Genomic DNA, 27404 nt, shown 5'->3' with positions numbered 1-27404 from the left:
TTAACAATGTAACGGTAATCGGCAAGACGAAGGCAAGCACAATGCAGACAACAACAAACACGACGACGATGACGACGTAGCTTAGCCGAGACACGAAGCCCGCGGCCCGAATGCAATCAATGAATGGTAAGCTTACGAGCAGCTTGAGCTTTGCCTTTTACTTTCAATCACACATGTTGCCAGCAGCAGCAGCAGCAAAAGCCCAAATCTTGTTTTGCATTTTTGTTTTTGTACCAAATATTGTTCAATCAAACGCTGCGCGCGCGCGCCTTCGCTGTGACAACAGAAACACACATACATACACACACGCATGCTTTGCCTTGCTTAAGTACCTGCGCGCACACACACGCATGCTTTGGTTTGCCTGCGCACATGCACATACACACACGCATGACTTGCCTAAGTACCTGCGCACACATACACATGTATTAGCCGTCCGCATAGCCTCTGCCCCTGTCGACCCCTTTTTATTGCACAGCTACCCACCCACCGCACATTGCTAATACTTCCCCTCCCCCTGCGCTATATACCCTCCGCTGCTCGGCAACGGCAATTCAAATACGAAACGCCAAAAAAATAAAGCTTTGCAAAACTTTTGTTATTGCTGTCGCCGCGATCGCTGCTGCGGGCGGCGCTGCTGCCGCTGCGCTACGGCCAATGTTGGTGGTGGTGGTGCTGCTGCTGCTTCTTCTTCTTGAGCGCGGTATAAATCTTTTCAGTTGAGTTTGGAACGCGTAACCGTTAAAACGTGCAGCGGAATTTCAAGTGTCGCGCTGTTGAATTCAAATTGAAACGTTGTCGTAGCCGTTGCCGTTGTCATTGCCATTGTTGTTTTTGTTGTTGTTATAATTTTTGTTTATTTTTTTCCCAAATCAATTGATTATTTTTTTTATCGCCTGCTTGCCATTTTCGGCTGTTACTGTTACCGTTACCGTTTGTTACGTGTTTTCGTCTTCGCCGCCAACATGCAACGCGCACAATTGAGCTGCGTCCTGATCCTGGCATTCATTGCTTACGGTAAGTGGAAGCCATATTGTTTATCGTTACAGTTATAGCTACTGTGCAACCTGTGCAGTTGTCGCTGGAATGCGAGCTGGCATGCGCATATTTGGCATTAGCGCAACCCCCTTCCATGGCGTGCTAAGCCCTGAGCTGAGCTTTTACTTTCAAAAACGAATTGTACGCCAATTGGAATGGCAGCATTTTCTAATTGGGTTATTGGCCTGTTGTTCTCGAATTGGATTGGGTCTACTGTCTACTGTCTACTCTCGGTTGGACAGCTTCAAGGCTATGCCAAAGACTTGCCTCCCATTCGCCTTTCTGCTCCAATTAGCTAGCCAGCAGCGGCAGCTCGTTGTCATTTAACCCTGAACAGCTTGGCGTACTGCTAGCAGGGGAACAGGGGGAGGTGCGGTCAAATACGCCCCATTACAGCTACGATAGCTACCTAGAATTCTCAAGCTCATTTGGCATGCAGATCCAGTATTCCAATAGCTGATCGTTTATAACTTTTGCTTTTGTTGAGCCAGTCGCTGTCTGCTGCGGCTAGCTGACTGTTGTCGTACACTGAGAGAAATAAAAATAAATAATGCATTACGTAAATAATATATTTCCAGTTATAGCTGCTTAAATACAATATACAATTAAAGCTCTTCAAGTTGATGCCAATTATTGCTCAAGTTGCAAAATTATGTAGGCAATTTGAGCGCAGCTCAGTTCAATTATTTATAATTTGGCATTAAATAAATAAACAAAGCATTATACACTGAGAGAAAATAGCTAATAAGTAAATTCTAATTTATTGCATATCATTTCATTTTTAATTTCCAAATTCTAAATTTACACTGCAAAAACGGAAAAAATATATATTTTAAAAATAGGAGAGATTAAATTTTTAGTTTAAGCAACTTTAAAGATTTTTTCTTGGAACACTGAACGAAAAAATCGTAACAATTAAGGGAAAAGCCTAACACAAAGTAAGGTTTTTAACTTGAATATTAATATTGACAATTTATAAAAAGAAAAAAATAATAAAAATTAATTAATCAATTAGATATAGATCAGAAATAAAAATAATATAAAATAAAATAAAATAATAAATAATAATATAATATAAATACTAATAAATATGATATTAATACATATAAATACACTGAAAAAAATATAAATATTTTTTATAAATACTTAACACTAGATAGAGTATGTTAAGTATATTTTGGTATTTTCCAGAACTGCTGTCAAATTTTTTAAATATATTAGGCATTCATTAACTTTTCTTAAACACATGTAAACCTTTTATAGCTTCGCTTAGCACACGCACTTGCTTTTCGTGCAGTGTATTTGTGTGTTTCGTCTACGTATTCGAACCCTAATTAAAACAAATGCCAAACATTTAAAAGCCACAAAGTCAAAGCAGAACTCGGCCCGTCAAACCAGTTCACCATTAGACCTAATCACATTGGATATTATAAAATTTCGATCTAAAATATAAATACAAAGCTGAAAAAAAACGTCTGGAAATGTTGACGGCCCAACGAGTTTCTGTGCGACTTCAAAAGGTGAAGAAATTGAACAAAAATTAACACAAAAAAAAAAAAACAGATTTCGCTTTTTTTTTGCGAAACGTTAAACGTTTTATTTTCGGACAGAAAATTATCGATAAGTGTTGGTAAATTAATTGCCGGAAATCTTTAGCAGTGTTAAGCAAATGCATAAACAGTTGCAAATGCCGTACGAAATTCACAGCGAGCACTTAAAATGAAAATGAAAATGAAAACAGTTTGCGGTGCTTTAACCCGTTGCCCGAGGCAAGTCGCAAATCTCTGGGCCTCGGTTACATCATCCAAAGCCGGCGCTAGACGCGAAGATGCTCGAAAGCCGAAAGCTTGTCACATTCACACTCGCACTCACACTCACACGCATACACTGACAGGCACTTACAACACTTGCACTTGCAACACTGACAGCAGCACACTTAGCGAAACCAGTTGACAGTCGCTGGGTAGGAAGGAAGTGTGCGCTTTCAAGTTTAATAATGGCCATTGGCATCAGTGGGGAATGGTGATGAGGGCGACACTTCCTCGACATGCGAGACAGCGGCGATAACGATAACGATAGCGATAACGATAACGATAGCGATACAGATAACGATAGCGATAACAATAATACACAGCGACCAATAGCAAAGTACTTCATTTGCAAATGACATACCTATAAATTGGCACATAAATCGATTACTTATCGATAACGATAACGTCCATTTAACTGCACCAACGTGTGTAATCATGTTTGGAATGTAATAGGCGGAATGGGAGCTAGTTAGATGACGAAAGTAGTTTCGATAAGTAATCGATTATTTTAGTATTGGCACTATCGATGACAATATAGATAGCACTGCAAGATGTATGTATGAAAATGAGCAGATTACTAAGTGATTGTTATATCGATAACTATGTCGCTATCGATAGTACCCAATAATTTATTTTCATATAGATATATGCATGCAATGAAATTCAAAACTCGAGCATTATATTAAAATCGATAACAATTACGACCGATAACAATATCGATATCGATAACAATCGCTAACTATCTATGTTTGTTGCATTACAGCAAATGCTTTGGCTGTTGGCACACCCGAATGCCCCGAGAAGCATGGCGTTCAGGCCTATGCCCATACCGAGAACTGTGATCAGTTCTTCCTCTGCACCAACGGCACCTTGACCCTGGAGACCTGCGAGAACGGTCTGCTCTTCGATGGCAAGGGCGCCGTGCACAATCACTGCAACTACAACTGGGCCGTCGACTGCAAAGGCCGTCAATGGGATCGTAAGTATAGAAATCGAGATATATGAAATGCGATATTAATTTCTCTCTCTCTCTTCTGTTCATTCTCATGCTCTGCCTTAGCCACGCCCATTTCGACACCTGGCTGTGAGTATCAGTTTGGTCTGTACGCCGTCTCGAAGGAATGCTCCACCACCTACATCAAATGCGCCCACGGCGAGCCCCACGAACAGGACTGCGATGCGGGTCTGGCGTACGATGAACGCATCCATGGCTGCAACTGGCCCGATCAGCTGCTCGATCACTGCAATCCCGAGGGTGAGTGTCTGAGATAACAGATCACCTAATGGCTTACGAGAAAATTCAATTGAACATCTCATTCAAATGAACTAGTTCAGCTCTTTCAGTGATCAGTTTAGCGATAAAGATCACTGATCAGTACTCTAGTTAATTTACCCACACAGCGTTTCTTATTCAGCTTTTCTTAAATACTCTATCATGAGCGATTTTCGTCAATTGTTCATGAACTAGAAGTTCTACTAGTTCTAGTCTGATCAAGTTCTAGATCAGTAATCTTCAATAGCTGAAACCTTGTGAATCGAATTCGTAAATGAGTTTAGTATAATTTCTTAAGCTACTTTAACGGAATTGAATAATACACATCGATTAATCGATAAATCGATTAGTCATTCGGTTAACGCCCAGTTCTATTCTAATATCTCTTGATTTCTCTTTCAGCTGTTGTTGGCTTCAAGTGCCCCACTAAAGTCGATCCCAATTCGGTGGCCGCTCGCTTCTGGCCCTTCCCCCGTTTCCCCGTGCAGGGCGATTGCCATCGCTTGATCACCTGCGTGGAGGGCTATCCGCGTCTGATTAGCTGCGGCGAGGACAAGGTCTTCGACGAGCATACGCTCACCTGCGAGGATCCCGAATATGCCAGCGGCAGTTGTGCCAACTATGGCAAATAGTGTGAGCTAGACGAAGAAGAAGAAGAAGAAGAAGAAGACGAAGATGATGAAACTGTTGAACACCAAGCAGCTCACACTCAACTGTACATATGTAAAGCTTCGCTGTCTCGCTTTCACTCTCTCTCTCTCACTCTCTCTCTCTCTCTCTCTCTCTCTCTCTGACTCTCTCTATATCTTTCTGTATGTCTGTCTGTCTCTCTCTGACTCGCTCTCTGTCTCTTGTGCACCTGCTCTGTGGCTATCCCGCTCGCACTTTGCTCTCATTTCCTAGCATCAAATATTGCAATAATTATCGAATCATTTAATTTAACTTTTTTTTTTTTTTCTTCCAATTTTTGTATATTTTTTTCATATATATTTTTTGTTACTTTCCAATTGAGCTCTATATGCAATAAAGTTTAAATTTATTTATTGTAATATTTTTGAAACAAAATTTTGTTTTATTTGGAGTCAAATTATCGTTTATTATTTGTGGCCTATAAAGGTATATTTATAGAGTATGTATATACATATGAAGGTATACATATAATGAATATACATATGTATATAAAAAAGGTATATATGTACATATACATATGTATATAAAAAAGGTATATACATATATATATATATAATGTATGTTATTTATTATTTGTGTATCTTTTCATATATTAATGAAGAGTTCCAATATATTCCATTCATTTATAGCAACTATATATGTATATATATATAAGGCCAGGCAGCAGCCTTAGGTAAGGTATATATTATATTATTCTATATTATATTATTCTTATACTTCGATAATTAGAAATTGCCTTAAGAAACTAACTGCATAATGGTGCTTTGCTTGATTCCTAATACTATTTTTAGCAGAATTTCAGAGTTTTTTATACCCTGAACCCATTGAGAATGGGAAACCAGGGTATAATGGTTTTGTGTAAAAGTATGTAACGGGCAGAAGGAATCATCGCAGACCCCACAAAGTATATTTTTATATGTATGTATAAATATATAATCTTCAATAGTTCCAAATAAGTGTGAATGTGTGTGCATTTCTTGCCTGTGTGTGTGCATAAGAGAAGCAATTCTTTGATGGATTTAAGGGATCTCCTAGGATCTAAATCTCCTCACAATATCTATTAACTAACCGGATAATTTATGAGGTCTATCTATTTGCTATTTATTATGTGTCTATCTACTTTCTTTCTATCTTCTATCTATCTATCTACTTCCTGTTTATCTACTATCTATCTATATACTTTCGATCTATCTTCTATTTGTCTATTTACTTCCTTCCTATCTACTGTCTATCTTTCTATTTACATACATATATATCAATTACCATATCTGTCTATCTATATATGGACTGCCTGTCTATATGTATACTACCTATCTATCCATCTATCTACTTCCTTTCTATCTACTATATACATATGTATCTACTTCCTTTTCATCTAATACTTATGTAGATCTAGATATATAGATCTATCCATCTACTTATCTGTCTATTTATATGTATACTGCCTGTCTATCTATATATATACTACCTGTCTATCCATATATACTACCTGGCTATCTATATATATACTACCTGTCTATATATATATATACTACCTGTCTATCTATATATACTACCTGTCTATCTATATATACTATCTGACTATCTATATATATACTACCTGTCTATCTATATATACTACCTATCTATCCATCTATCTACCATATATGTATCTACTTCCTTTATATCTAATACTTATCTATTATTCTATCCTACTACCTACGTATATACTGCCTATTTGTGGTCTAGGATGTGAAATCTCATTAAAAGCCTTCGTTTATATTATATCACTTACAAAAATAAAAAACATTTTTCTCTTAAACTCTTCCTCAATTAATAAGGAATTTCCAAAAATTTCGTTTGTTTTAAATATATTTATTAATAAAGCAAAAGTTGACTTAAAAAACTAGAAAAAAGAATAGGGAAGAGAAAAATGCTGTAAAGTCGTCCGTCAATGCCAGATTTCACTGTGCTGCCGAAAAAATAATAATTCTGGAACAGTGGAAAGACAGAAAGCTAGAAAATTGGGATCCAAACAAAAATCTATCACATCTCAAATTCGTTGATCGCATTTGTTGTTGTTGTTGTTGTTGTTGTTGCTATTCGTCAATTTTTGGTCGATCAATCGATCAGATGACGCGCATGATCCTGCGGCGTCGAGAATATAATTGCATAGATGAGACCGTCGCGCACCGATTCCGTCGGATTGCCCACATTGAACATGAATTTGACGCGCTGCCGCACCGTATCCGGCACACACGAATACATCGGATACCAGCCCATTTTATTGAATACCACATAGATCTTGTAGATCTGATTGCGATAGATGTAGACGGGCCGATCGAATGTGATGTCCAAATGCGAATCGTATCGCACCCGGGCCGTACAGTGCGTATACGTGATGCGCGAGCCATGCATGTCCTGTATGTGAGCGTAGAGCACCTCCGTGTACCGCTCCGCAAAGCCAGCCGAATTCATCAGCTCACCGCAAAGCACCTGCGTGGGCACCTGCACGCCCAGGATCCAAATGTTTGTGTCCACCTGGCACGAGATCAATTCAAATTAGAGATTCGCTTCAAGATCGATTCATTCGCATGCGATCTATCCACATACCTGAAAGGTGACGCCACAGTCAGTGACGCTGGTGTTGCGATAATCGAACTGCCTGGCTATGGAGCGCATGCAGTAGGAGCGTGTCATATCGTGATGCGAATTGCTGGCCACAATGACATCGTTATCGCTGCCGGGCGGCGGTGCCGCTGGCGCTGCAACTGCTGCAGCTGCGGCTGCTGCTGCTGCTCCGGCTGCAGCGACTGGCGGCGGTGGACCGTCGTAGGCATCGCCAAAGGCGCCGGCATTGGGCATCGGCAGCGGCTCATCCTCAAAGCTAAAGCCATATGCGGGTATATGATCGACGGTGGCGGCCGCCGCTGCGCCCGCATTGGCGCCCAGGTTGAGCGGTACGCTGATGCGTTGACGCGTGAAGAGCGGCTGGTTGGTGCGCGTGGCGGGGCCCGGGAAGCCGTTGGCTGCATTCGCCGGATTGTTGGCACTCCGATAGGAGGAGCTGAGCTCCCGCTGCCTGTGCGCCGACTCGTAAAAGTTGCGCGTGCTCCGCGACACGCAGAATCCCTCCGGCATATTGCAATCGTTCAGTGTGGGACTGGAGATTTTGATGAGTATGGCGAGGGCCTCGTGCTGCTTGAGCAGCTTGGAGCGTGCCGGACCCTCGGCAAACTGTTGCGGCGTCATGGTGAGGAAGCGTATCTTCTTGACGGCCTGCCGCAGCATTGCACCGTCCATGATCGTCCTTTGTGCGTCCATCATGTTGATCATATTGGCGGCTGCCTCCGCTGCGTTCATCTCCTCCTCGTTGGCATTGCCGGATGCATCGCTGTCAATGATCACCACATCGTCATTGACAATGGCAGCGCTGGCATTCGCATTTGCATTTGCATTCGATGTCGATGAGGAGCAGCTGCTGCCGGCTGGATGAACGGGTGAGTTGCCGGCGGAGCCATTGCCAGTGGGCTGCTTGTAGCTCTCAACGTCCTCGTCCTGGTGCATATGCTGCACCATGGCCGCCACATCTGGTTCCATTTTGATCTCCTCGATCATGTCGTTGGCGGCTGCGGCTGCTTGTTCCGCACAAGCAGAGGATTTGCCACTGCCACTAGCCGCCTCCTCGTTACCGTTCTCGTTCAGAATGCCGCGTTCGCTGGCAAATTTCAGCAGACAATTGAACAAATCTAGCTCAGAGTCAATGTTCAAGCGATGCTGATCCAATATGGCCATCAGAGTGGAGACCTCAATGTCCAGGAAACTGGGATCGGAGAGCACCTCCCTGGTATTGGCCGCGATCAGATCCATGCTGCTCTGCATGAGACGCGGCTCGTCGAACAGCTTGGCGAACTCGTAGGCACGACAGGCGTTCTTTGGACTCAGATCGGCCCATAGGAAATGGGTGCAGCGCGTCACCACATGTGGAAGCATATATTTCTTGGCCACGTAGCACAACTCACAGGCCTTGTCGAACGAGCCGATTGTAATGCGATCCGTGTATATGTACTCGAGCATTGCTTCAAATGCCTCCGGCTGTACATCGGGTATTATGATGGGATCCGTTTTGTCCGGTAAATTGCCATAGAACATTCGTTCAAAAACAGGCGAAGCCATGGCCAAAAGGAGCTTGTGACCCGATATAATGCGTTGGTTAGGTGGTGTGCCGACGAGAAACCGGCAATCGGCCCATTTCTCTGAGTGTAAGAGATATTGGCCACGATCTTTGATCTCTGTAAGACTGTTTTGCCAGTCCAGATCCATGTTGTGCACAAATCGAAACGTTTACAATTTATATTTATTTATTGTGTACCCTTGTTTATATGTATGTCGCGGTTGCAGTGCTGTGCAACGGCACCACACAGAGTTGCATGATGCACGAAAATTGTTGCTAGCATGATTAGCATCCAAAAATCTAGCATACGATATTGTATATGCTTATAGAAACTCTATTTTATTGTATTTTGCATGTATATAGACCGAATTCAGTTTATAGTAAAAAGTAAATTTCCGATATATATTGATGTAGGTCGCGAGCTTAGCAGAGTTGCATTTGCGTTTCACACCAAGTGTGGGTAATTTTCTCATTTCGCGCTGCGGTCACACTAAAAGCGAACAGCAACAATTGCATTGCGTAGAAAAATAAAGTGCTTAAAACGTATAAAAGTTCTGTACCAATTTTTTTTTGATTGGACACTTAAGTAAGACGCGAATTGCATCAAATAAAAGAAACCATACCAAAGGCGAATAGCAATCGATATAATTGTTTTTGTATCCTACACTCTGTATATGTTCTTTGTTCTATAAAGAACCTGTGAGTGCAAGTGCCACTGTGTGTGTGTGTGTGTGCGTGGTGAGCGAGCGTGTTTGTGCGTGTGCGTGTAGGTGCGTGCGTTTGTGTGTGTGCGTGTGTTGTGCGAGTGCCGTAACGTGAAATGGCAAAGAAAACGTACGATTTACTTTTTAAACTTCTGCTAATTGGCGATTCCGGCGTTGGAAAGACCTGCATACTATTCCGTTTCTCGGATGATGCATTCACATCCACATTTATATCGACCATAGGTAAGCAAATGGCGCAGTCCACACTAAACATAGCTTCACACATGCATACCTATATGTATGTGAAGATATACACATGTGTGCATGTACCTGCAGACTTTCTGTGTGTGTGTGTGTGTGTGTGTGTATGTTTTGGTGAGCGGCATCGTCAATCGCCAATGCTTATGTATGTGTGTGTGTGTGTAGATTTTGTAGGCGGCGCCCAAAAACAAGGACACGGCCACTTGCCCGTGCGTATTGGGCGTGGCCAGTCGGCCCTAGAATGCTCAAGTAAATAATGCATATACTGATATATCCAGGTACATACATACATATACATATATTTTGGTATGTACGTGCGATAGCCTTTGGACTTGATGAATCGCATTCGATGCCTGCATAAGGCGTGCTGTTGTTGTTGTTGGCTGTAGTTAGGCGCTGCTGTGGTATTTAATGTACACAGTGTTGGTAAACTGGATTAAAAATAATGACGCATACATATATATATATATACATCTATATAAATACTTGAGTGCATGTGTGTGTGTTATGATTCACACATACATATGTACAAGGTTACGCATTTTTATATTGTATTATTCAAACTTCCAACTAAATAAATTTATTATCAAATGTTCATTCAATACGATAAACCAGTTCAACTTGTGACGTCATTGCTGTAATTGGACTATGCGAAACGATCTCTCGCCATTTCTATTTATTTGTTGATTGATTGTTATTGTTGCTTGCCTTGCAGGAATCGATTTCAAAATCAAAACAGTCGAACTCAGGGGCAAAAAAATTAAACTACAAATATGGGACACAGCCGGACAGGAGAGATTTCACACAATCACCACATCCTATTACCGAGGCGCGATGGGCATAATGCTCGTCTATGACATAACAAATGAGAAAAGTTTCGAGAATATAGTCAAATGGTTACGGAACATAGACGAGGTAAGCAAATCCAATCAAATTCCAAACGATCTCATTCACTCATCCCCTTTCTGTCTCTCTCTCTCTCTCTATCTTGTTTTAGCACGCAAATGAGGATGTGGAGAAGATGATATTGGGCAACAAGTGCGATATGTCGGACAAGCGTGTTGTCAGCAAAGAGCGCGGCGAAGCGGTAAATTATACATACATAAACAAAAGTTCTTAGAATTACGCTCATAATCACTCACCCACTCTCTATCTCTCGCTCTCCTTCTTTCTCTGTAGATTGCAAGGGAGCACAGCATACGGTTTATGGAAACATCCGCCAAAGCAAATATAAACATTGAGCGCGCATTTTGTGAACTTGCCGAGGCCATATTAGATAAAACATCGGGCCGAGAATCGTCCGAAAATCCCGAAAGGGTTGTCATCGATCGCGGCAATAGCGATAAGGCGACGAGCTACAGCAAATGTTGTGCGTAATGGGGTTATGACACCTGTTAGTTTAACGTTCACGGTTGGTTTTGTGATCTACATACATACATGCATACATATACATACATACATACACACACATACCTACACATAATATATATATATATATACATATATAACAAACTTGGCAAAAACCTAGTGCTTTTCTTAACTGTGTGCGTGCAACTGCATGTGTGTGTGTGTGATGAGTGTGTGTTTTATAACTTTTTGATAGCTCCTTTACTATTACTATATGAACAAAAAAAAAAAAAAAAACAAGAAAAGCAACAAAGAAACAAACAAAAAAATCAAACCAATGTGTTTTCTACTGGGTGGCAGCCCTGAAATCTAACTGGTACTCATGCGCATCCTGTCTCGCTTCCACACACATGACATTTCCTATGCTGCGCAAAAAAGTAAATTAGTTAAAATAGAAATATAAAAAAAGAGCCAACTTTAAGCAAAACTAACAAGTGTCATAACCCCATCAAGTGGCGGGCCAGCAGTATATAATTGTTATACTGCTAACTGTTATACAAAGCAAGCAATCAACTGGCAAACACACACATAGGCACACGCGCGTACACACACACTAATAGCAGTTACAACCGCGAAAGAACCTACCTAAAGTTTTATAATATTGTATAAATGTAATTTGGAGTAATTTTACAAGAACAAAAAAAAAAAAAAACAAACAAAGAACAACAATACAGCGTACGTTTGTAAACGCACAACGAACCGAACCAAGTGTAAAACGAAACAGCGATAGCTGCAAATTGATAAGCAGCAACAACAAGAACAACAACAAATTGAACTGCATTTTTGCATGTCACGCGCATTTGTGGCATGCGGCCCTATTTAGCGAACAGTGGAACAGACGGAACTGAAACGGACGCACATGCGACTTAAACACTATTTCCCTATCCCTCACACACATACAAGCACACACACACACACACACAGTGTAACACACTTGATATTGTATATGTATATGATAATTATTTAAAAAACACAAAAAAAGAAAAAAATCACTTAAAATATGCCAACAATTATGTACGCGTTTTTTTTTAAATTGTCGGGCACACTTGTAACATGTAACTGTAACTATAATTATTTGTCATATATACATTTGCAAGGCACAGCCAGACACACACACACACAAACACAGACAGACACATATGTACATGTATGTAATGCTACAACAAATACTTGCGAGTACTTCATTCTGATTGGCTGCCTGCTTATTTGCGTTTAACCGTTAGTTAGCTTAGCTGCAACTTGCTTTCCGTTTTGTTATTGGTTAGGAAAGAGTTTATGTATGAAAGTGAGGAGGGAAACGATTCGCCTGCATATTGTAATGATTAATTGTATTTCGATTTTTGTATTTTCTTTTTTTTTTTTTTGGCAAATGTAATTGTCTAGCAGAGCAAAAAGAAACGAAAAAATGGCGGAGAAACATTTCGTAGCTTACGCCAAAGCGCCTAAACCATGCACACATATTCACACATAAATACGTACATATATATATGCTCGTATATATGTATGTATGCATGTGCATATGCGTGTGTGCGTGTATTTATATAAATATAAAATGTGTTTTTTTTTTTTTCGTAATACTTATTATTTGTACATGTATATGGATTTAGCGTAGTTGTCCACACCAAATGATTTAATAATTAAATATTAAAGAACAATTTAAAGCGTCATCTAATCCAAATAAAACAAGTGACAAAATAAAAATACAAAAGTAAAGAAGCAAAATAGACAACAAAGAGAATGTTTGTAGCGTGGGCAGGGTTCAGTTGCTGGATTTGTAAACCCGCTCGCCTGCTATCCAGGTGGATAGCACCTGTAAATCATCGTTCAGCACTATGAAATCAGCATCGGAGCCAAAGTCCAGTGTTCCTTTATCACGCTCAATGCCCAAACAGCGCGCCGGATGCAATGTGGCAGCCTCAATGGCAAAGACCTTGGAGCAGCCTGAGCAAAGGGGGGAAACGGTTGAAGACAGAACGAAAGGGACAGCTCTTCGAGATGGACTCACCCGTGGCCCTGTGGAAGATGCGCACACACTCGTCCATGGGCGCTATACTGCCACAGAGCGTATCGGTGCCAGCTATGAAAGCTCGGCCCTGCTTCACCTCCAGCGGCAGCTGGCCAATGTGATGGATGCCATCCTCCAGGCCGAGGGCTGAGATCGCATCTGTGACCAAGATCAGGCCATCGGGATGCGTCCGATAGGCGATGCGCAGGGCAGCCGAATGCGTGTGCACCCCATCGGCAATGATGCCGAAGTAGACAATACGTCCCGGCGGTATTTGATCGGAGGCCAGCAGGCCGACCAGGCCCGGATCACGATGATGAAATGGCAGCATCGCATTGAACAGGTGCGTAATGAGCGTCGCTCCATGGCGAACGGCTCGCTCGCCATCGCTGAGGCTGGCCATCGAATGGCCCAGCGAGACGGTAATGCCCGCCTTCACCAGCTCATCGATAACGTTCGCATCGCTCACCTGCTCAGGTGCCAGCGTTATTATCTTAATGCGGTCTAGATCGCCATACGTCGAACGCAGCGTTTCCATGCCCTGAAAGAAGCGAAGAGAGAAGTTTGAGCAACGTGAAGGGAGAAGCATATGTATAAGCCATTGGCTAACGGGAAACAATAGAAATATTTTCCAAAACTAATCTACCCTATATTCCCATAGCACTGCTAAATATACAACGGGTACTTAGTTTTGATTGGCTGCTGGCTCTCGTACTTAACCGTTAATTAGCTCTGCTGCTTCTGTGGTTAATTTCGTTCGGCACATTCACTCACATTGTCAATAGTTTGAATGCAGTTGGCTGGATGTGCGCCTTTCTTTTGTGGATTGATAAAGGGTCCTTCGGCATGGACGCCCAAAATGCCGGCGCCGCCCTCGATGTGTCGCGGCATACGCGGTAATATCGTATGGTAGCTGTCATTGGGTGAGGTCACGAGTGTGGGACAGAATGAGGTAACGCCGCTGGCCACCAGACCGACGGCTACCTTGCGCACGCCCGCCTCAATGGTGTCCTTGTCGTAGGAGAAGTCAACGCCATAGCCACCTGCGGGACAAAGAGGGAGAGAGCTTGATCATGTATGCGAATGGTTAATGAATTGCAGCTATCTGTGCTGCTCTAACACTTAAATACATATGTGCCATGCAAATCTAACTCTATGCACTGCTCTAACACTCTTCAAGAAACGTAATGAGTGCATAACGGGCTCAGCATGCATAGCTTTGCTTGCTAGCTACACTGCTCTAACACTCGTTAGTGCGCTTACGCAGCTCATTTTGTTGTTTACCGTTGTTGTTTGCAATTCGGCCATTATCGCTTTATATGCATCCTCCCTTTGTTTATGATTGCTGTGCTTAAAGCACAGTGGGGCAAATCGGCGATTAGATTAATATACGCAAGTTATGTGACCTTGTCAGCGTATTAAAAGTGAAATATCAGTTGCTTTTGGTGTAATTGTTTCGCTGTTGTTTACCATTGATTTGTAAATCGATGTAGCCGGGCGCGATGATCGCACCGCCGCAGTCGATGCGCTGGTTCGCCGTCGCACGCTCATCGTAGAAAACTGGCTCCGGATTAATGATTTTGCCATCTCGCACCCACAAATCGTCAACGATCAGCTGATGATTTCGCACCAAGCGGCAATTGACGAACTGAATCAACTGTTGTGGGTTGCAATTCTGTGACATTCCGTTAGGTGTGGCTAATTGCAAGCAACAAATGAAAGTGAAAACAAAACAAACAAAAAATAAAAGTGAATTAATCTCTCACACACACACAGACAGTAAGTAGCTCTATTTATAAGCGAATAGGAAAAACAAAAAGAAAGAAAAATCTACAGCACGCACTGGCACGACGCCCGCGTCGCTGTCGGCAACAGAATGTTGAGTGCTTTGCGAATTGGCGCAGTGCGCGGCTAAATAGTCGACCAGGCAGGCAAGTACGCAACTAACGCACACAGCTGCTGTTCATATCAAACGCACATATCAACAGCTGTGCGCAGCGTACTGAACATAAAAAAGAAGAAAAAGGAAAAAAACAATTGCAACTGCCATACAACGCGGTTTCATAGCCCACAGTTTGGTGATAGCTGCGCGGTAAACCGATAAATCGTTTACTATAGCAGTTAGCTTTTGCCTGAGTGCATTGTATGCTAATTTGTGCATAGCAATCAGCATTCGTCTGTTGACGGTTTGAATTAAAATTTGAATTTGAATTTGAAAATCGATGAATAATTAAATTGACTGCTGCTTTTCTTAAAATTTATTTATTTATTTTTTTTTTAGTGCGCAGTGTGTGAATAACCCTGCTGCTTGCTTATCAGTTCTAACTATGTAATCATTTATTATTGTTATCCCCCCAGCTGCTGCGGTTGCTACAGATAAGTATTTGTACGCATACATTTATATAAAAACGTATATGTCTGAGTATATATGAATATAGCATGCGTAAAGTGAACACTTGAGACTGTGTTTAATGCGGTCAAAGCGCGTTTATTCGCTTTATCTCTCGTCCACTCCTCAAGCCAACTTTTCTCTCGCTCTGTTTCGGTGCCTCTCTCTCTCTCTCTCTCTCTCTCGCACGCTAACTGATAACGCTAATCTTTGCAGTCCGCCATGAAGTTTTTGCAGCTTGCAACGGTAATTTGCCCGACCACCGTTAGCCGCACATTGTTTGTTATCTCTTCTTCACTCTTGTTCGTTTACTTTGAAACTTTTCCATAGGCGCAACGTTTGCCGGACTCCAGGGGGGGGCCCAAGATACTTGATAACTTGCATTGGCTGCGTAAATTGCCTTTGCCTTGGCCACAGCCGCCTTCGGCCTCGCCCATTTGGCATGCACTCATTTAGTTTATCTGCATTTGGGCACTTAATAAACTTAATGACTGCCTTTTTCTTGCACTTGAATGTATATATCTGTAGATAGCTAGAGGATAGAGAGCAAGTGAGAGAGATGAAGAGGGAGAACGAGAGAGTGCTATGTATATGCATATCTCGGCTAAAAGGCTTTCAAGTTTTCTTTATTCATTCCAGCGATAAGCCAAATATCCACTGACTCGACCCTTAAGCCAGGCGACTAACCACGCCCCCACACTGCCCGCCCTCCACCCATCGCGTGGGATGGAAGGCACCAAAACAAAAAAAAGGGCCAAAGCGTTGTCATTGGCAACTACTTTGATGAGTTATGATAAGAAATTTTCATACGCAGAAAAATCTAAATTACAAAATTAAAAAAATACGATCTGAAACAAAAACAGAGACCTAAATCTAAAATGGAAAACAGTTACATTCAAGTATTAATTGCTAAAATTGCCGAGGGAGATTAAAGCTGATTTTGGTTGAATACTATGAAACTTTGATGTGATCTAACCTCACTTTTTATAATCAAATCTAAAATTGGAGCTACACAACCGAACAGGAGTCGACTGAAACATGCTCAAGCCATTATTAACGATGGTTCTAACAGTTTAATTACAGTTCAATTGACTTAACTCTCGATTTTGGAATAGAAGTGCTAACCTAACCTCACAAATATTTATATATTACTGATTATTATAAAGAAATCAAACTAGTTGGCTTGTTTAGTTAACGTAGCTAAATTAATTTCACTAAAATTCTTAGGCTTTATCTAATTTCTGGCTTAATCCATGCAACATAACCTCATTGCAAACAAATCTTTAAAATGTAAATTAGAAAAGTAATACAATTTTTTGTATAACGACAGCCCTTGCCACTGCCACGCCCTAAAGGACAGACCATATGCATTAAGTAGTCGTTCATAGTTGAGCTTCTCCAAAGATAGAAAATTTTTGGAGAATTTCCAAGTTAGAAAATCTTTGGAGAAGTTCAACTATGAACAAGTACTACAACTAAGTACGCCAGGGGTATAGCGTTCGATTTGAAAGGCATTAATGACAGCTAGGAAAATATGATGTGAAAAACTAAAATACTCCAAGTAAGAACACAAAGTCATCTCCCTCACTCAAAGAGGAGCGCAAAACACTTTACGAAAGAAATTAAATAAAGTTTAACCTAAGCCTTTTTCACATTTCAGTGTATTTACAGGGTATTGCTGGTTGTTGTTGTTGCTTGTCTTTTATTTGGTTAAAGTGTTTGTCGCATTATTTATTTACAAGTTGTACAAGCAAGACGAGGCAAAAGAGAGAGAGAGAGAGAGAGAGAGAGAGAGAGAGAGAGAGAGGGAGAGATTTGAGAATAGGATTTTTGGATTTGAGTTGAATTTTTGCTTTAGTTTTTTACTGTTGTGCGATCCCAGCCGAGCGCCACATGTTGCACGGCAAAACCAATTGCCGCATGATGTCCGCAGAGTGCCTCGCATTGTGAAATGTTTTATTGCATTGCTGGCAACAAGCAGCAACAGTAAGAGCAACAGCAACTGCAGTAGCTTGCGGGTGGCCTATGATTGAGCCTTGAATGCAGCCAGGTACACTGAGAAAAAAAGGGTTTAGATAAAGGAAATATCAAAGCGAAGAGAGTGGGAGGGGAGGAAGAGAATGTAGTAAGAAAGTGAGAGATGAGAGATTGAAGAAAACGGAACGAGAAGAGCCACATCGCTATAAGAAGAAAGAGACAGACAGAAGAAAATAGAGAAGCAAACACAGGGCAAGAGATATTTAGAGATAAATTCTGAGATAGAGGCAAATTTAATAGAGAGTGTCAGAGACAGAAAGAGAGAGAGAGGGAGAGAGAGAGAGAGAGAGAGAGAGAGAGAGAGAGAGAGAGAGAGAGAGAGAGAGAAAGAGAGAAGCTAAATTAATATAAACAGATAAAGACATAAAATGAGAAATGGGATAGAACTGAAATAGAGAACTTGAGAGACAGAGAACTTGAGAGACAGAGAACTTGAGAGACAGAGATATTTCTGTTCAATAAATACCAGGCAGACAGAGGTAATGCTTTTAATTTCGGCTCAAATCTGCAAAGAGGCAGATAAAATGCGAAGAGAGAGAGAGAGGGAGGGAGAGACAGATAGAGAGAGAGAGAGAGAGAGAGAGAGAGAGAGAGAGAGAGAGAGAGAGATAGAGAGATAGAGAGAGAGAGAGAGAGAGAGAGAGAGAGAGAGAGAGAGAGAGAGAGAGAGAGAGATAGAGATAGAGATAGAGAGAGACGGAGAGAGAGAGGGGGAGTAGGAGAGACTGAGATTTATTTATGAAAGATATGAACAAGTCTTGCCGATAGGCTTAAATCTATGTATCTCTTTCTCTGGTCCTCTCTCTTTCATCTTAATCTCTCTTTTACCTTGTCCACCTCTATATTTTTCCCTCTCGCGCTCTCTCCCTCTCTTTCTGCCTCTCTCTCTCTCTCTCCATATATATCTTCCTCTCTCCCTCTACCTATCTGACTCTCATTCTCCCTCTCTCTTCGTCTATCGCTCAATTCAATAGCTTCTTCTTCAATTCAAACAAAATAGACGCCTCAATCTCGACTAATTATTTTCGCTTAGTGTATGCAGGTGTATCCCTGTGTGTGTGTGCCTGTGTGTGTGTGTGTGTTTGTGTGTATTTGTGCCTTGTTTTTGTGGCTTGTTGGAAAATGCCGCTACATTTTATTATGGCTAAGCACGCATTCATTATGCTCCGGAGCGAAAACCGACAAAACCGACAAAACAAAGGGGGGGGGCTGGCTGGGTGGGTGGGCGTGGCAGGGCGGTTCGAGGTGGTTGGCGCTGGTATAGAGTCTCTCTCTCTCTCTCTCTCTCTCTTAGCAAGACAAATGATTGCCAAGACATAAGAAATTCCCACACCCTCGATTGCTCTATGACTACGTGGCTCATTTGGCTCGTTCGGCTAATCGCAAATAACGCACATCGATTAGCAGCTAAGAGAGTGAGTGAGAGAGAGAGAGAGAGAAACAATTAGCACGGTCTGGACATAATTGGCGTGCAGTTAGTTGCTCTGATTAAAGAAGCAATCATAAAATTAAGACCCATAATCCTCTGCAATTTAAGCGCACGCATGACAACTCTCTCACTCTCTCCCCCCCTCTCACTCTCTCTCTCTCTGTCTCTCACTGACAAAGGTGGTCTCTGGTCTGTGGCAAACAAAGCCAAAGCTGGCCACAAGCTAATATGTGTAATAACTAAACTGAAGCACAGCACAAACCGCAACAATAATAAGTTGAGAATGTTTTCTGACGCGCTGCGCAAACAGAACGACCAGGCGATACCCTGTAAAGCAAAAAAATAAACAGCAAATATTTATATACAATATATATTAGCTATAATTAACATATATATTATATATATGTATATTATATATACCTTTTCTATTATATATATATTTTAAAGCTCATTTACTGCATGCAAAAGCCCTTATATGCGCTTCTCATAATGCAAACTTTTGTTTGTCTTGTGAATGTTGCTAATGAAACTAAAGTTATTGGCTATACATATACAATACAAATTTACATATATGTAAATTTCCATATTCTCTTAAGAGACAACATCTATCTACATCATAGTCGAGCATACCCGCTTTCGTGTTTGCCTAATATGAGTGATAGGGTATAATATATCACTTTACACGCTTTGTCCAATACACTGCAATGCATGCTAGAGTATTTGTGCTTACACACACACACACATACACACACACACACATACACACACACACATATAGCCAATTGCATTTGGGCGCGTGGCCTCTTTGGTCAGGCAGAAGCCGAATGCGGAATTGGACTCATTGGCTACGTGCTATGGCCAAGAGCAACAAGGAGCTGGCCAGCTGAATGCAAAGTGTTGCATTGATGTGCTAACAGATGCCCTGTAAAACAAAAGCTGTGCAAAATATTAAAAACAAGTAAAATTCCATTCAGCTTAGGCATAAGACAAGCCAAAACTGAATATAAATATTAGAAAATAAAGTTAAATGATGTACTAGCACATATCCTGCAAGTAAAGATGGACTAACTGATATCCTATACCAAGTAATTAGAGTAAATGTAGAGAATGGGAGTCATAAGAGAAAATTAATGGAAAATATTCGAAAAGTAGGGATGAAATTATTGACTAGCAGATATCCTGTAAGTGATAGGAAGAGTAAATGCAGACAAAGATTATCTAGTCTATATTAAACAAGTATTCTGGCCGTACTGTATTAGTGATGTACACGCAGATACCCTACATATAAGCAAAACAAAGAGTTATTTACTTATTTTGGTCGACGGAAATAGAAATATCGTTTAAATAGGGGTAAATGCTTAATTAGTGGACCATCAAACACTCTATATATAGGATATACGCAGTACAACCAGATGAAAATAGAGTCAAGTAGGCTTTTTACGAGTCACAAATGCAAGATTCAATCGAAAATGTCTGCCAATGTGTAAAACAGAAAATATTGAATACCCTGTAATTGCTATGAGGAGTTCTGCTCAAAGAAACATATTAGTTTGCAAAAGCAAACAAATCAGGGCAAATTGTGCACACGTCCATCACGCCCAGCTGCGGTTAGCTTCAAGTACAGGGTATAGCAAGGGCAGCAGATGCAGCAATATGAAACCTTCATTAGCGAGCAGCTAGTTGTGGAGATATGAGGAAGAGGAGACAGGAACTTAGCTGTATTGGCCAAGGATTGCAGCCGACCAAAGAGAGAGAGGGAGAGAATGGGAGAGAGAGAGAGGCAGGAGTCAGGCTTGAAAACGCTTCCGGTCATACAAATTGTACGTGAAACGTGAGAAATTAATTTTCAAGGTGTTCAGCAATGAAATAGAGGCGGCGGGTGGGGCGGGGCTGGTGCTTCCATCTGGCCATATGACCAGTGGGCATCAAAGTTAGACTCTGTTCGATCCGGCGTTAATCAAACACACACCCATACACCCACACACTCACCCACATAAATTTGTTTTCTCTTTAATCAACAAAAATTGAAATTTTGCACACTAAAGCAAAATATGTATGTATGTATTTTTGCCTCTTCTGCATTTTGCTTAGGTTCAAATTGAATTTGAAACTTTGATATTGTTGCTTAAAGATGCAATGAATACAAGCTTGTTGAGCTTTAATTAATCGAATCAATCATAATTTGTTATTTCATTAGTCAGTTTGCCAATTGATGTCTCGAGTGCAAACTAAAACTCATAAAGCGAGCTGGTCAAAGGATATAACAACAGAGTGTGAGAGATGGCGAGAGGGAGAGTGTGTGTGAGAGAGAGAGAGAGAGGGAGAGAGAAACTGAGTGTGCCTGTAGCTTTTTGCCAGTGGCTTAGCTTAAATGTGACAAAATACACGCGTATATGTGTAAATGACAGTGTGTGTGTGCATGTGCATGTGTGTGTGTGTGTCTACTTCGCATATGCAAAGAAATGTCAAAATTCAATTTAATGCTGCCGTAACGAAAATCTGTCAGCTCGCAGCACAAATAATGTCAAAGCCACACACACTCGCACGCTGTCATAGCTACAAAGTATTGAACACTCACATACACATATAGTCAGTCACACACAAATGCACACACACTGGCGCACAAAGGCAAAAAGAGCTTGCGTCTGTCAGAGGCAATTGTGGCTGATTTGCGCTTTTTCTTGCACGACTTTAACTGAGAATAACTAGAAGAAGGAAGGGCAGAAATAACGGCAACCGCAACAACAGCAGCAACAACAGCAACAACAACAACAGCAGCAGCACATGCGGGCGCCGTTTTGATAAACGGGCAATGCTCTCGCTTACACCTCAACCATTATGTGGTTTCGTTGCTCTATAGTATGTGTGTGTTGGAGTGAGCGAGCGCATCTGATTCGCTTTTTCTGTGCTGGCACGCGAAGGGGATCGACGCGTCGACTGCGCGACGTTGACATGTCAAATGATTTTACAAAAGCAGCGCAGTCAGCTGCCAGCTAAACTGAAGCAAGAGTGCGAGACGTTGCGACAAAAGCGACAGCTACAGCTGCAGCAGCGACAAAGCGACAGCTGCAATTGAAGTTCCTGATGCCCGCGGCACGTCGACTGTAGCGCAGCGGAGTGTACCGTTGCTTTGCGGTGGTGTGGTGTGGTGGGATCAGACATTTGCGCTTATGCAAAGTATGCGCTCTGATCTTTTTGGCAGCTGAGTTGGGTGCGCGAAAGCTTTACTGAAGCGTGAGCTTTGAAGGCGATAGACTGATTGAAGAACTTATAATACAGTTAATTGAATTCTCTCTTTCTTTCTTTTCTCTTTCGGTCTGTTTATTTGCATAAGCCATATAAGTATGCTATATGCATGTGTGAATGTTAAAGCACTGCGCCCACTGGCCTTAATTGTGCTTGTTATTGCTCTTTGCTTCTTTCCTCTCGCTGTTGTGTGTGTGTGTTTGTGTGTATGTGTCATATTTTTAAATGAGACGATTGCATGCAGAGAGGCGTAGCTGCAGCAATGGGGTGAGGGAACGCTGAGTGAGCGAGGTTTTGTCTCTGTTTATTTAACTGTTATGAGCGAAAATGCGAGTGTTTTGACTTTGGAGAATTAGCTTTTGAGATAACAGTTATGAGCGAGAGAGTGTGAGTGAGGGAGAGAGTGTATGTGTGCATGGGTGTGTGTGCTTCAACGCATTTAATTGGGCAAGCGATTGCCTGACTTGCTTACAAATGCGCGTGAAAACGTGCGAGCGTCTCTAAAGCAGCGGCACAACAGCAAAGCCCGGCGCGTGTGTGTGAGTGCGTGCGTGAATATTGCATGCGATAAATTATTTTAAAGAGCCCGCTTCTTCACCCGCCGCCCAATCGTTCTGTTACGCCTTTGCATCAGTTTTAATATTGTTGCGAATTTTATTTACGCGCAGACAACAAATTTATAAACGTTTATGACAAGAGACAGACGCCCCCGACCGCTGACAGTGCCCCCACTCTCATCCTTCTCCCTCCCTCTCTCATGACAAGCGCTACTTGCAAAGCGCCCATTTCTCTCTCGCTCTCGCTCCCACTCTCATTAATAATTGTTGCCTTTGTTTTTGGCATTTGTTGTCGGCGGTTTTGGCGACTACTCAAATAAAATTTATTGTTTCTGATATTTCTTTAGTCATTATTATTACGCACATTTATTATTTATTATTTATTTATTAATTTGTTTTACATGCGGATTATGCGGGTCATGACAAAGCACACACACACACACGCACACACACACACGGTCACATCAATTGAGCTGCGTGCACAGTGGAGCAAACGCTTCCAATATCATTCAATGTATTTACTTAAGTTTTTACAAAGTTTTCTGTTTGAAAAATAAATAAATAACATATATTTATGTTTTTATGTGTATTAGTTTCATTATTAATTAGTTTTAGTTAATTATATTACATATACATACATATATCATATAAAATTGCTTTTCATAAATTTTTTCCTCTCCTATGCTTAGCGTTACCTGTCAAACTTAAACTGGTAGTCAGAAAATTTGACACGCACTTTAACACTTGAACAAGTTTGTGTATTTATCAGTAGGCGGCGCTTCTAAATTCGTTGGATTTTTCGAGGCACCTACCCCAAATTCATGAAATCGTCAGTCCTGGTCCAGATATTGAGCTGAACACAGCCAAAAACTAAAAATCGTAAAAAAAAATAAAATAATATATTTATATATTTTGTAAAAGTAAATCGGGAAAGCTTGTAAATTCAAATTCTGTAAAAAGTTTGGAAAATTCATTTTTTTTTTGTTTTCGTAAAAATATTTAGTGTTCACCGTGTGCAAATAGAAGTTATCCAACATGAGCAGTAAGTATCTGTGTAGATGAAAAGAATCGAACCGTACTTATTTGAGCCGCAACACCAGACAAGGCTCCCGAACCACAGGCCTTCGAGCGGGATGAGGCTTGCCCCGTTAGCCCCGTGCCCAGCGCTGAAGAGCAACGTCCAGTCGATACGTTGAACGTCGATCTTCCATGCACTACCCACGCTGTCGGGCCGGTGCCGGCTGAGAACGCTTCGTTCGTTGAGTCCGACAATCACGACGCATATCAACAATGTCGTCGCGATTCGAGCACAAATCCCGAACCTACGTACTCGCTGAACAATATGGCCCCGGAGCCCGATCTGAAGGAACCGATGGGAGTCTGCGGCGACTACGTGGAGCAGTCAACACCGCCGTGTGTCAAGCTCGACAACAAGGATATCTTTTATTCGCGCAATCCGATTACCGGCTCTGGTCTGAATGGCGATGGCGTAGGTGGTCTAAAGCCCAGGAAGATCAAGAACCGAGGTTAGTTTGCTAAAAACACATATACACATATATATATCGATTGATCGTAGAATAGGAATGTGCGCAAGTTTGTCGGGAGTCCACACAATGCAGAGCATGTATGAAATAAGCGCAAAATTTTGATCATGGCTAGGCAAACATTTAGATTATTCATATGAAATATTTCGATTTAGTTTATTTTGCTATAAATTTCTCGGGTAACCTGATCTGGTATTTGAAACACTTGTGATTTTTGTTCTCTATTACATGATGGAAATGTGAACAAGTGTTTCAAATACCAGATCAGATTACCCGAGAAATTTATAGCAAAGTCAAACTAAATCGAAATATTTCATATGAATAATCTAACTGGTATGGTGGATATTTAGGCGCAGTATGGAAAGTATATTCGGCACTTCCACTTGCTTCGCTGGCATTTCATATTACCATCATCCACTTAGAATATATATGGGAAACATTTAGAGCATTGAAAGTATTTACCGCATGATAAGTTTTAGATTTAAAAGTTCTAAAGAAGATATTTAGATCTAGTATGGGCAATATTTCCAGCATTCCGACTATTCCATTCTTTGCTATCCTGTCATCTTTGCGTAATTTATGTAGATCTTTTATGGAAGTCCATCCTCCATCCATCACATCATTATCTAAAATTTATACATTTCTCATCTATTTGCATGGCGCTCGATAATAGAGGGCAATCCAGTCACCGGTGAGGGCTACAAGCCGGGCGCTACTGACTTTATACAACCACATAGCCAGCCGATGCAATCCAATTCGAATAGTCGAGTCCCACCCGGCGGTTATTCGTCGGGCCTCTGGTAAACTCCATATTCAGAGCAATGACCAGCCCTGCATCTCTGCGAAGGACACTGAAAGAAAGAGAACAAAAAAGACAAGAACAAGAACCAAACGCATTAAGGAGGGTATACAGATCGCAAGGCCCGATTTAACGCCAAAAAAAAAAAACAACTATAAAATGTAACTACAGAAAAGCAAAAACACAAAAAAAAAAAACTAAAAAGAAACACAGAAAAACAAACAAAAAAACAAACAGAAAAACAAACAGAAAAACAACCAGAAAAACAAACAAAGAAACAAACAGAAAAAAAAAAAAAAAAAAACAGCTATTGGACAACTGTGACACGTCATAAGAAAAACAAATTCAAAAATTGCAAACACAAACATCTCCGAGGCAACGACAGGCTGCAGATCACACACCCATATATACGTTCTTTATATTTTTCACAAGAAAAAACTGTACTGACTCAAGAAATACTGGAAATGTCCTATACGAATATCACGGATTGATCGCTTACACTCAAAAAAAGAAACTGAGTAAAATGAGATGAAATGATGAAATTTCGCTTTCTAGGCCAAGGAAAGTGAAAAGAAGAAGACACAACAAACCTAACAAGAGACTGCATTCGAACCAATAAACACTGAACCGAACCCACGAAAGAATAGAACCAAGCACTAAGGAATAATTAGGGACACTAAGCACACAGTTAGGAATACTTAGGAATAGTTAGGAACACTTAGGAACACTTGAAAAATTTATATCAAATACTGCAAAGACCAACAAATTTTTACCACAAAGCTGAATAACAATTGAAAGAATAATCTACCAAATACGTATAATAATAATAATATCAAATTTAACTTTTAATCAAGCCACAAAGCGAATTTACACAACAAGAGTAACAAACCTGGATAAAACACACTTTGTCCACAATTCTAGCAGCTGTACATACATACATATATATTTCATAATATGTGTATATGAATAAATATATTCACATACTACATAGTCATACATCTATGTATACCTTTATATACACACATATACATGTATATCCATATATATCTATATATATTAACATATATACATATCCTATATATATATATATGTATAAAGCAGGCACGTCACAATATTTAGGCACATAAATACAAATTCACAGTTCCTCTATATATATAGTTTATAATGACATCCATATATATATTTATGTCTTATAACGTTTTAATGTTTGGAAAATAAAATTGAGATCTGTACAAGGAAAATACCAAACTTGTATTCATTTGTATGCGGTCTTGATAATAAAGGTAATAGAGGAGTGGTAACTCTACTATTTGGAGCTTAAGATCCGAGAGCTCCTATATATACATATATTAGTTTATTTATTGCATATGTATTGCAGCTGAAGTCTTGTTCTTAATACCCTGTACATTTTATTTTGTAATATAGCTAATAATGTGGCTTATATGATTTCCCATTTTCAATGGGTTTGGGGTTTCATGGTTTTCTTAAAGAATATGTAAAAGGCGGAAGGAGGCGTGGCAGACCCCATTAAGTATATTTAATCTTGTTCAGATTGGAAAGCTTAGGTGAAATGAACTTTTCTGTTCGTCCATCTATCCATCGGTTCATCTGTCCGTTCGCCCATCTGTTCGTACGTATGAACGCAGATATCTCGTAACTCACAAAACCTGGAGACATATGCTTAACACATATGCTCCTGTATACCATTCGCAGTATGGCTATAAATATTTTTTTCCGATATCTCAATTCAGATTGATAATAATCGATAATCTCAATTCGTTTTCAGTATAATTTGAGTACTGTAGTGTCTAGAATTTCACAAATTTATTGCGTAGGTACGTAAATAATGAAAACAAATAATATGCAATATAAAGATTTTGGATACCACGGACTTTGTAAACCATATTTGTACATCAAATATTAGACCTTTTTTTTTATCAAATACATCAATTGATCAATATTTATTATTCTGAGCACTTTCTGCAGGACTATCTAACACATTGTACCACTGTGCGAACGCCTTGTCAACATCAGCGTCGATGGCCGAGGCCGACGTCGACG

General features: G+C 40.7%; 5 protein-coding genes across 5 annotated transcripts; 3 read left to right on the top strand and 2 right to left on the bottom strand.

The window, feature by feature from the left end:
- Positions 1-704: 704 nt before the first annotated feature.
- On the top strand, positions 705-5187 carry Peritrophin-A (Peritrophin A). The gene is made up of 4 exons (XM_018108288.3): positions 705-1017; positions 3613-3828; positions 3910-4104; positions 4525-5187. The coding sequence occupies exons 1-4, from the start codon at positions 966-968 to the stop codon at positions 4752-4754; spliced, it is 693 nt and encodes a 230-aa protein (XP_017963777.1). The 5' UTR covers positions 705-965; the 3' UTR covers positions 4755-5187.
- Positions 5188-6645: 1458 nt separating this feature from the next.
- LOC108656246 (uncharacterized) lies at positions 6646-9194 on the bottom strand. The gene is made up of 2 exons (XM_018108242.3): positions 7405-9194; positions 6646-7332 (listed from the first exon to the last, which is right to left on the bottom strand). The coding sequence occupies exons 1-2, from the start codon at positions 9112-9114 to the stop codon at positions 6913-6915; spliced, it is 2130 nt and encodes a 709-aa protein (XP_017963731.1). The 5' UTR covers positions 9115-9194; the 3' UTR covers positions 6646-6912.
- A 274-nt stretch (positions 9195-9468) lies between these two features.
- On the top strand, positions 9469-12006 carry Rab10 (RAS oncogene family member Rab10). Its single transcript, XM_018108290.3, has 4 exons — positions 9469-9912; positions 10646-10845; positions 10928-11017; positions 11110-12006. The coding sequence occupies exons 1-4, from the start codon at positions 9786-9788 to the stop codon at positions 11305-11307; spliced, it is 615 nt and encodes a 204-aa protein (XP_017963779.1). The 5' UTR covers positions 9469-9785; the 3' UTR covers positions 11308-12006.
- LOC108656260 (N-acetylglucosamine-6-phosphate deacetylase) lies at positions 11490-15287 on the bottom strand. The gene is made up of 5 exons (XM_089264827.1): positions 15186-15287; positions 14813-15040; positions 14117-14385; positions 13343-13883; positions 11490-13278 (listed from the first exon to the last, which is right to left on the bottom strand). Exons 2-5 carry the CDS (start codon positions 15024-15026, stop codon positions 13097-13099), a joined length of 1206 nt encoding a protein of 401 aa, XP_089120953.1. The 5' UTR covers positions 15027-15040; positions 15186-15287; the 3' UTR covers positions 11490-13096.
- Positions 15288-23817: 8530 nt separating this feature from the next.
- LOC108657861 (microtubule-associated protein Jupiter) lies at positions 23818-26010 on the top strand. Its single transcript, XM_018110516.3, has 3 exons — positions 23818-24042; positions 24101-24526; positions 25218-26010. The coding sequence occupies exons 1-3, from the start codon at positions 24036-24038 to the stop codon at positions 25346-25348; spliced, it is 564 nt and encodes a 187-aa protein (XP_017966005.1). The 5' UTR covers positions 23818-24035; the 3' UTR covers positions 25349-26010.
- Positions 26011-27404: the final 1394 nt, after the last annotated feature.

Source organism: Drosophila navojoa, chromosome X, assembly GCF_054131105.1.
Source record: "Drosophila navojoa isolate 15081-1374.11 chromosome X, UAZ_NAV_1.0, whole genome shotgun sequence".
In the NCBI taxonomy this organism is placed as follows: Eukaryota; Metazoa; Arthropoda; class Insecta; order Diptera; family Drosophilidae; genus Drosophila; species Drosophila navojoa.
Note: the sequence above shows the minus strand (reverse complement) of the source record. Positions and strands in the feature narration are given on the sequence as shown.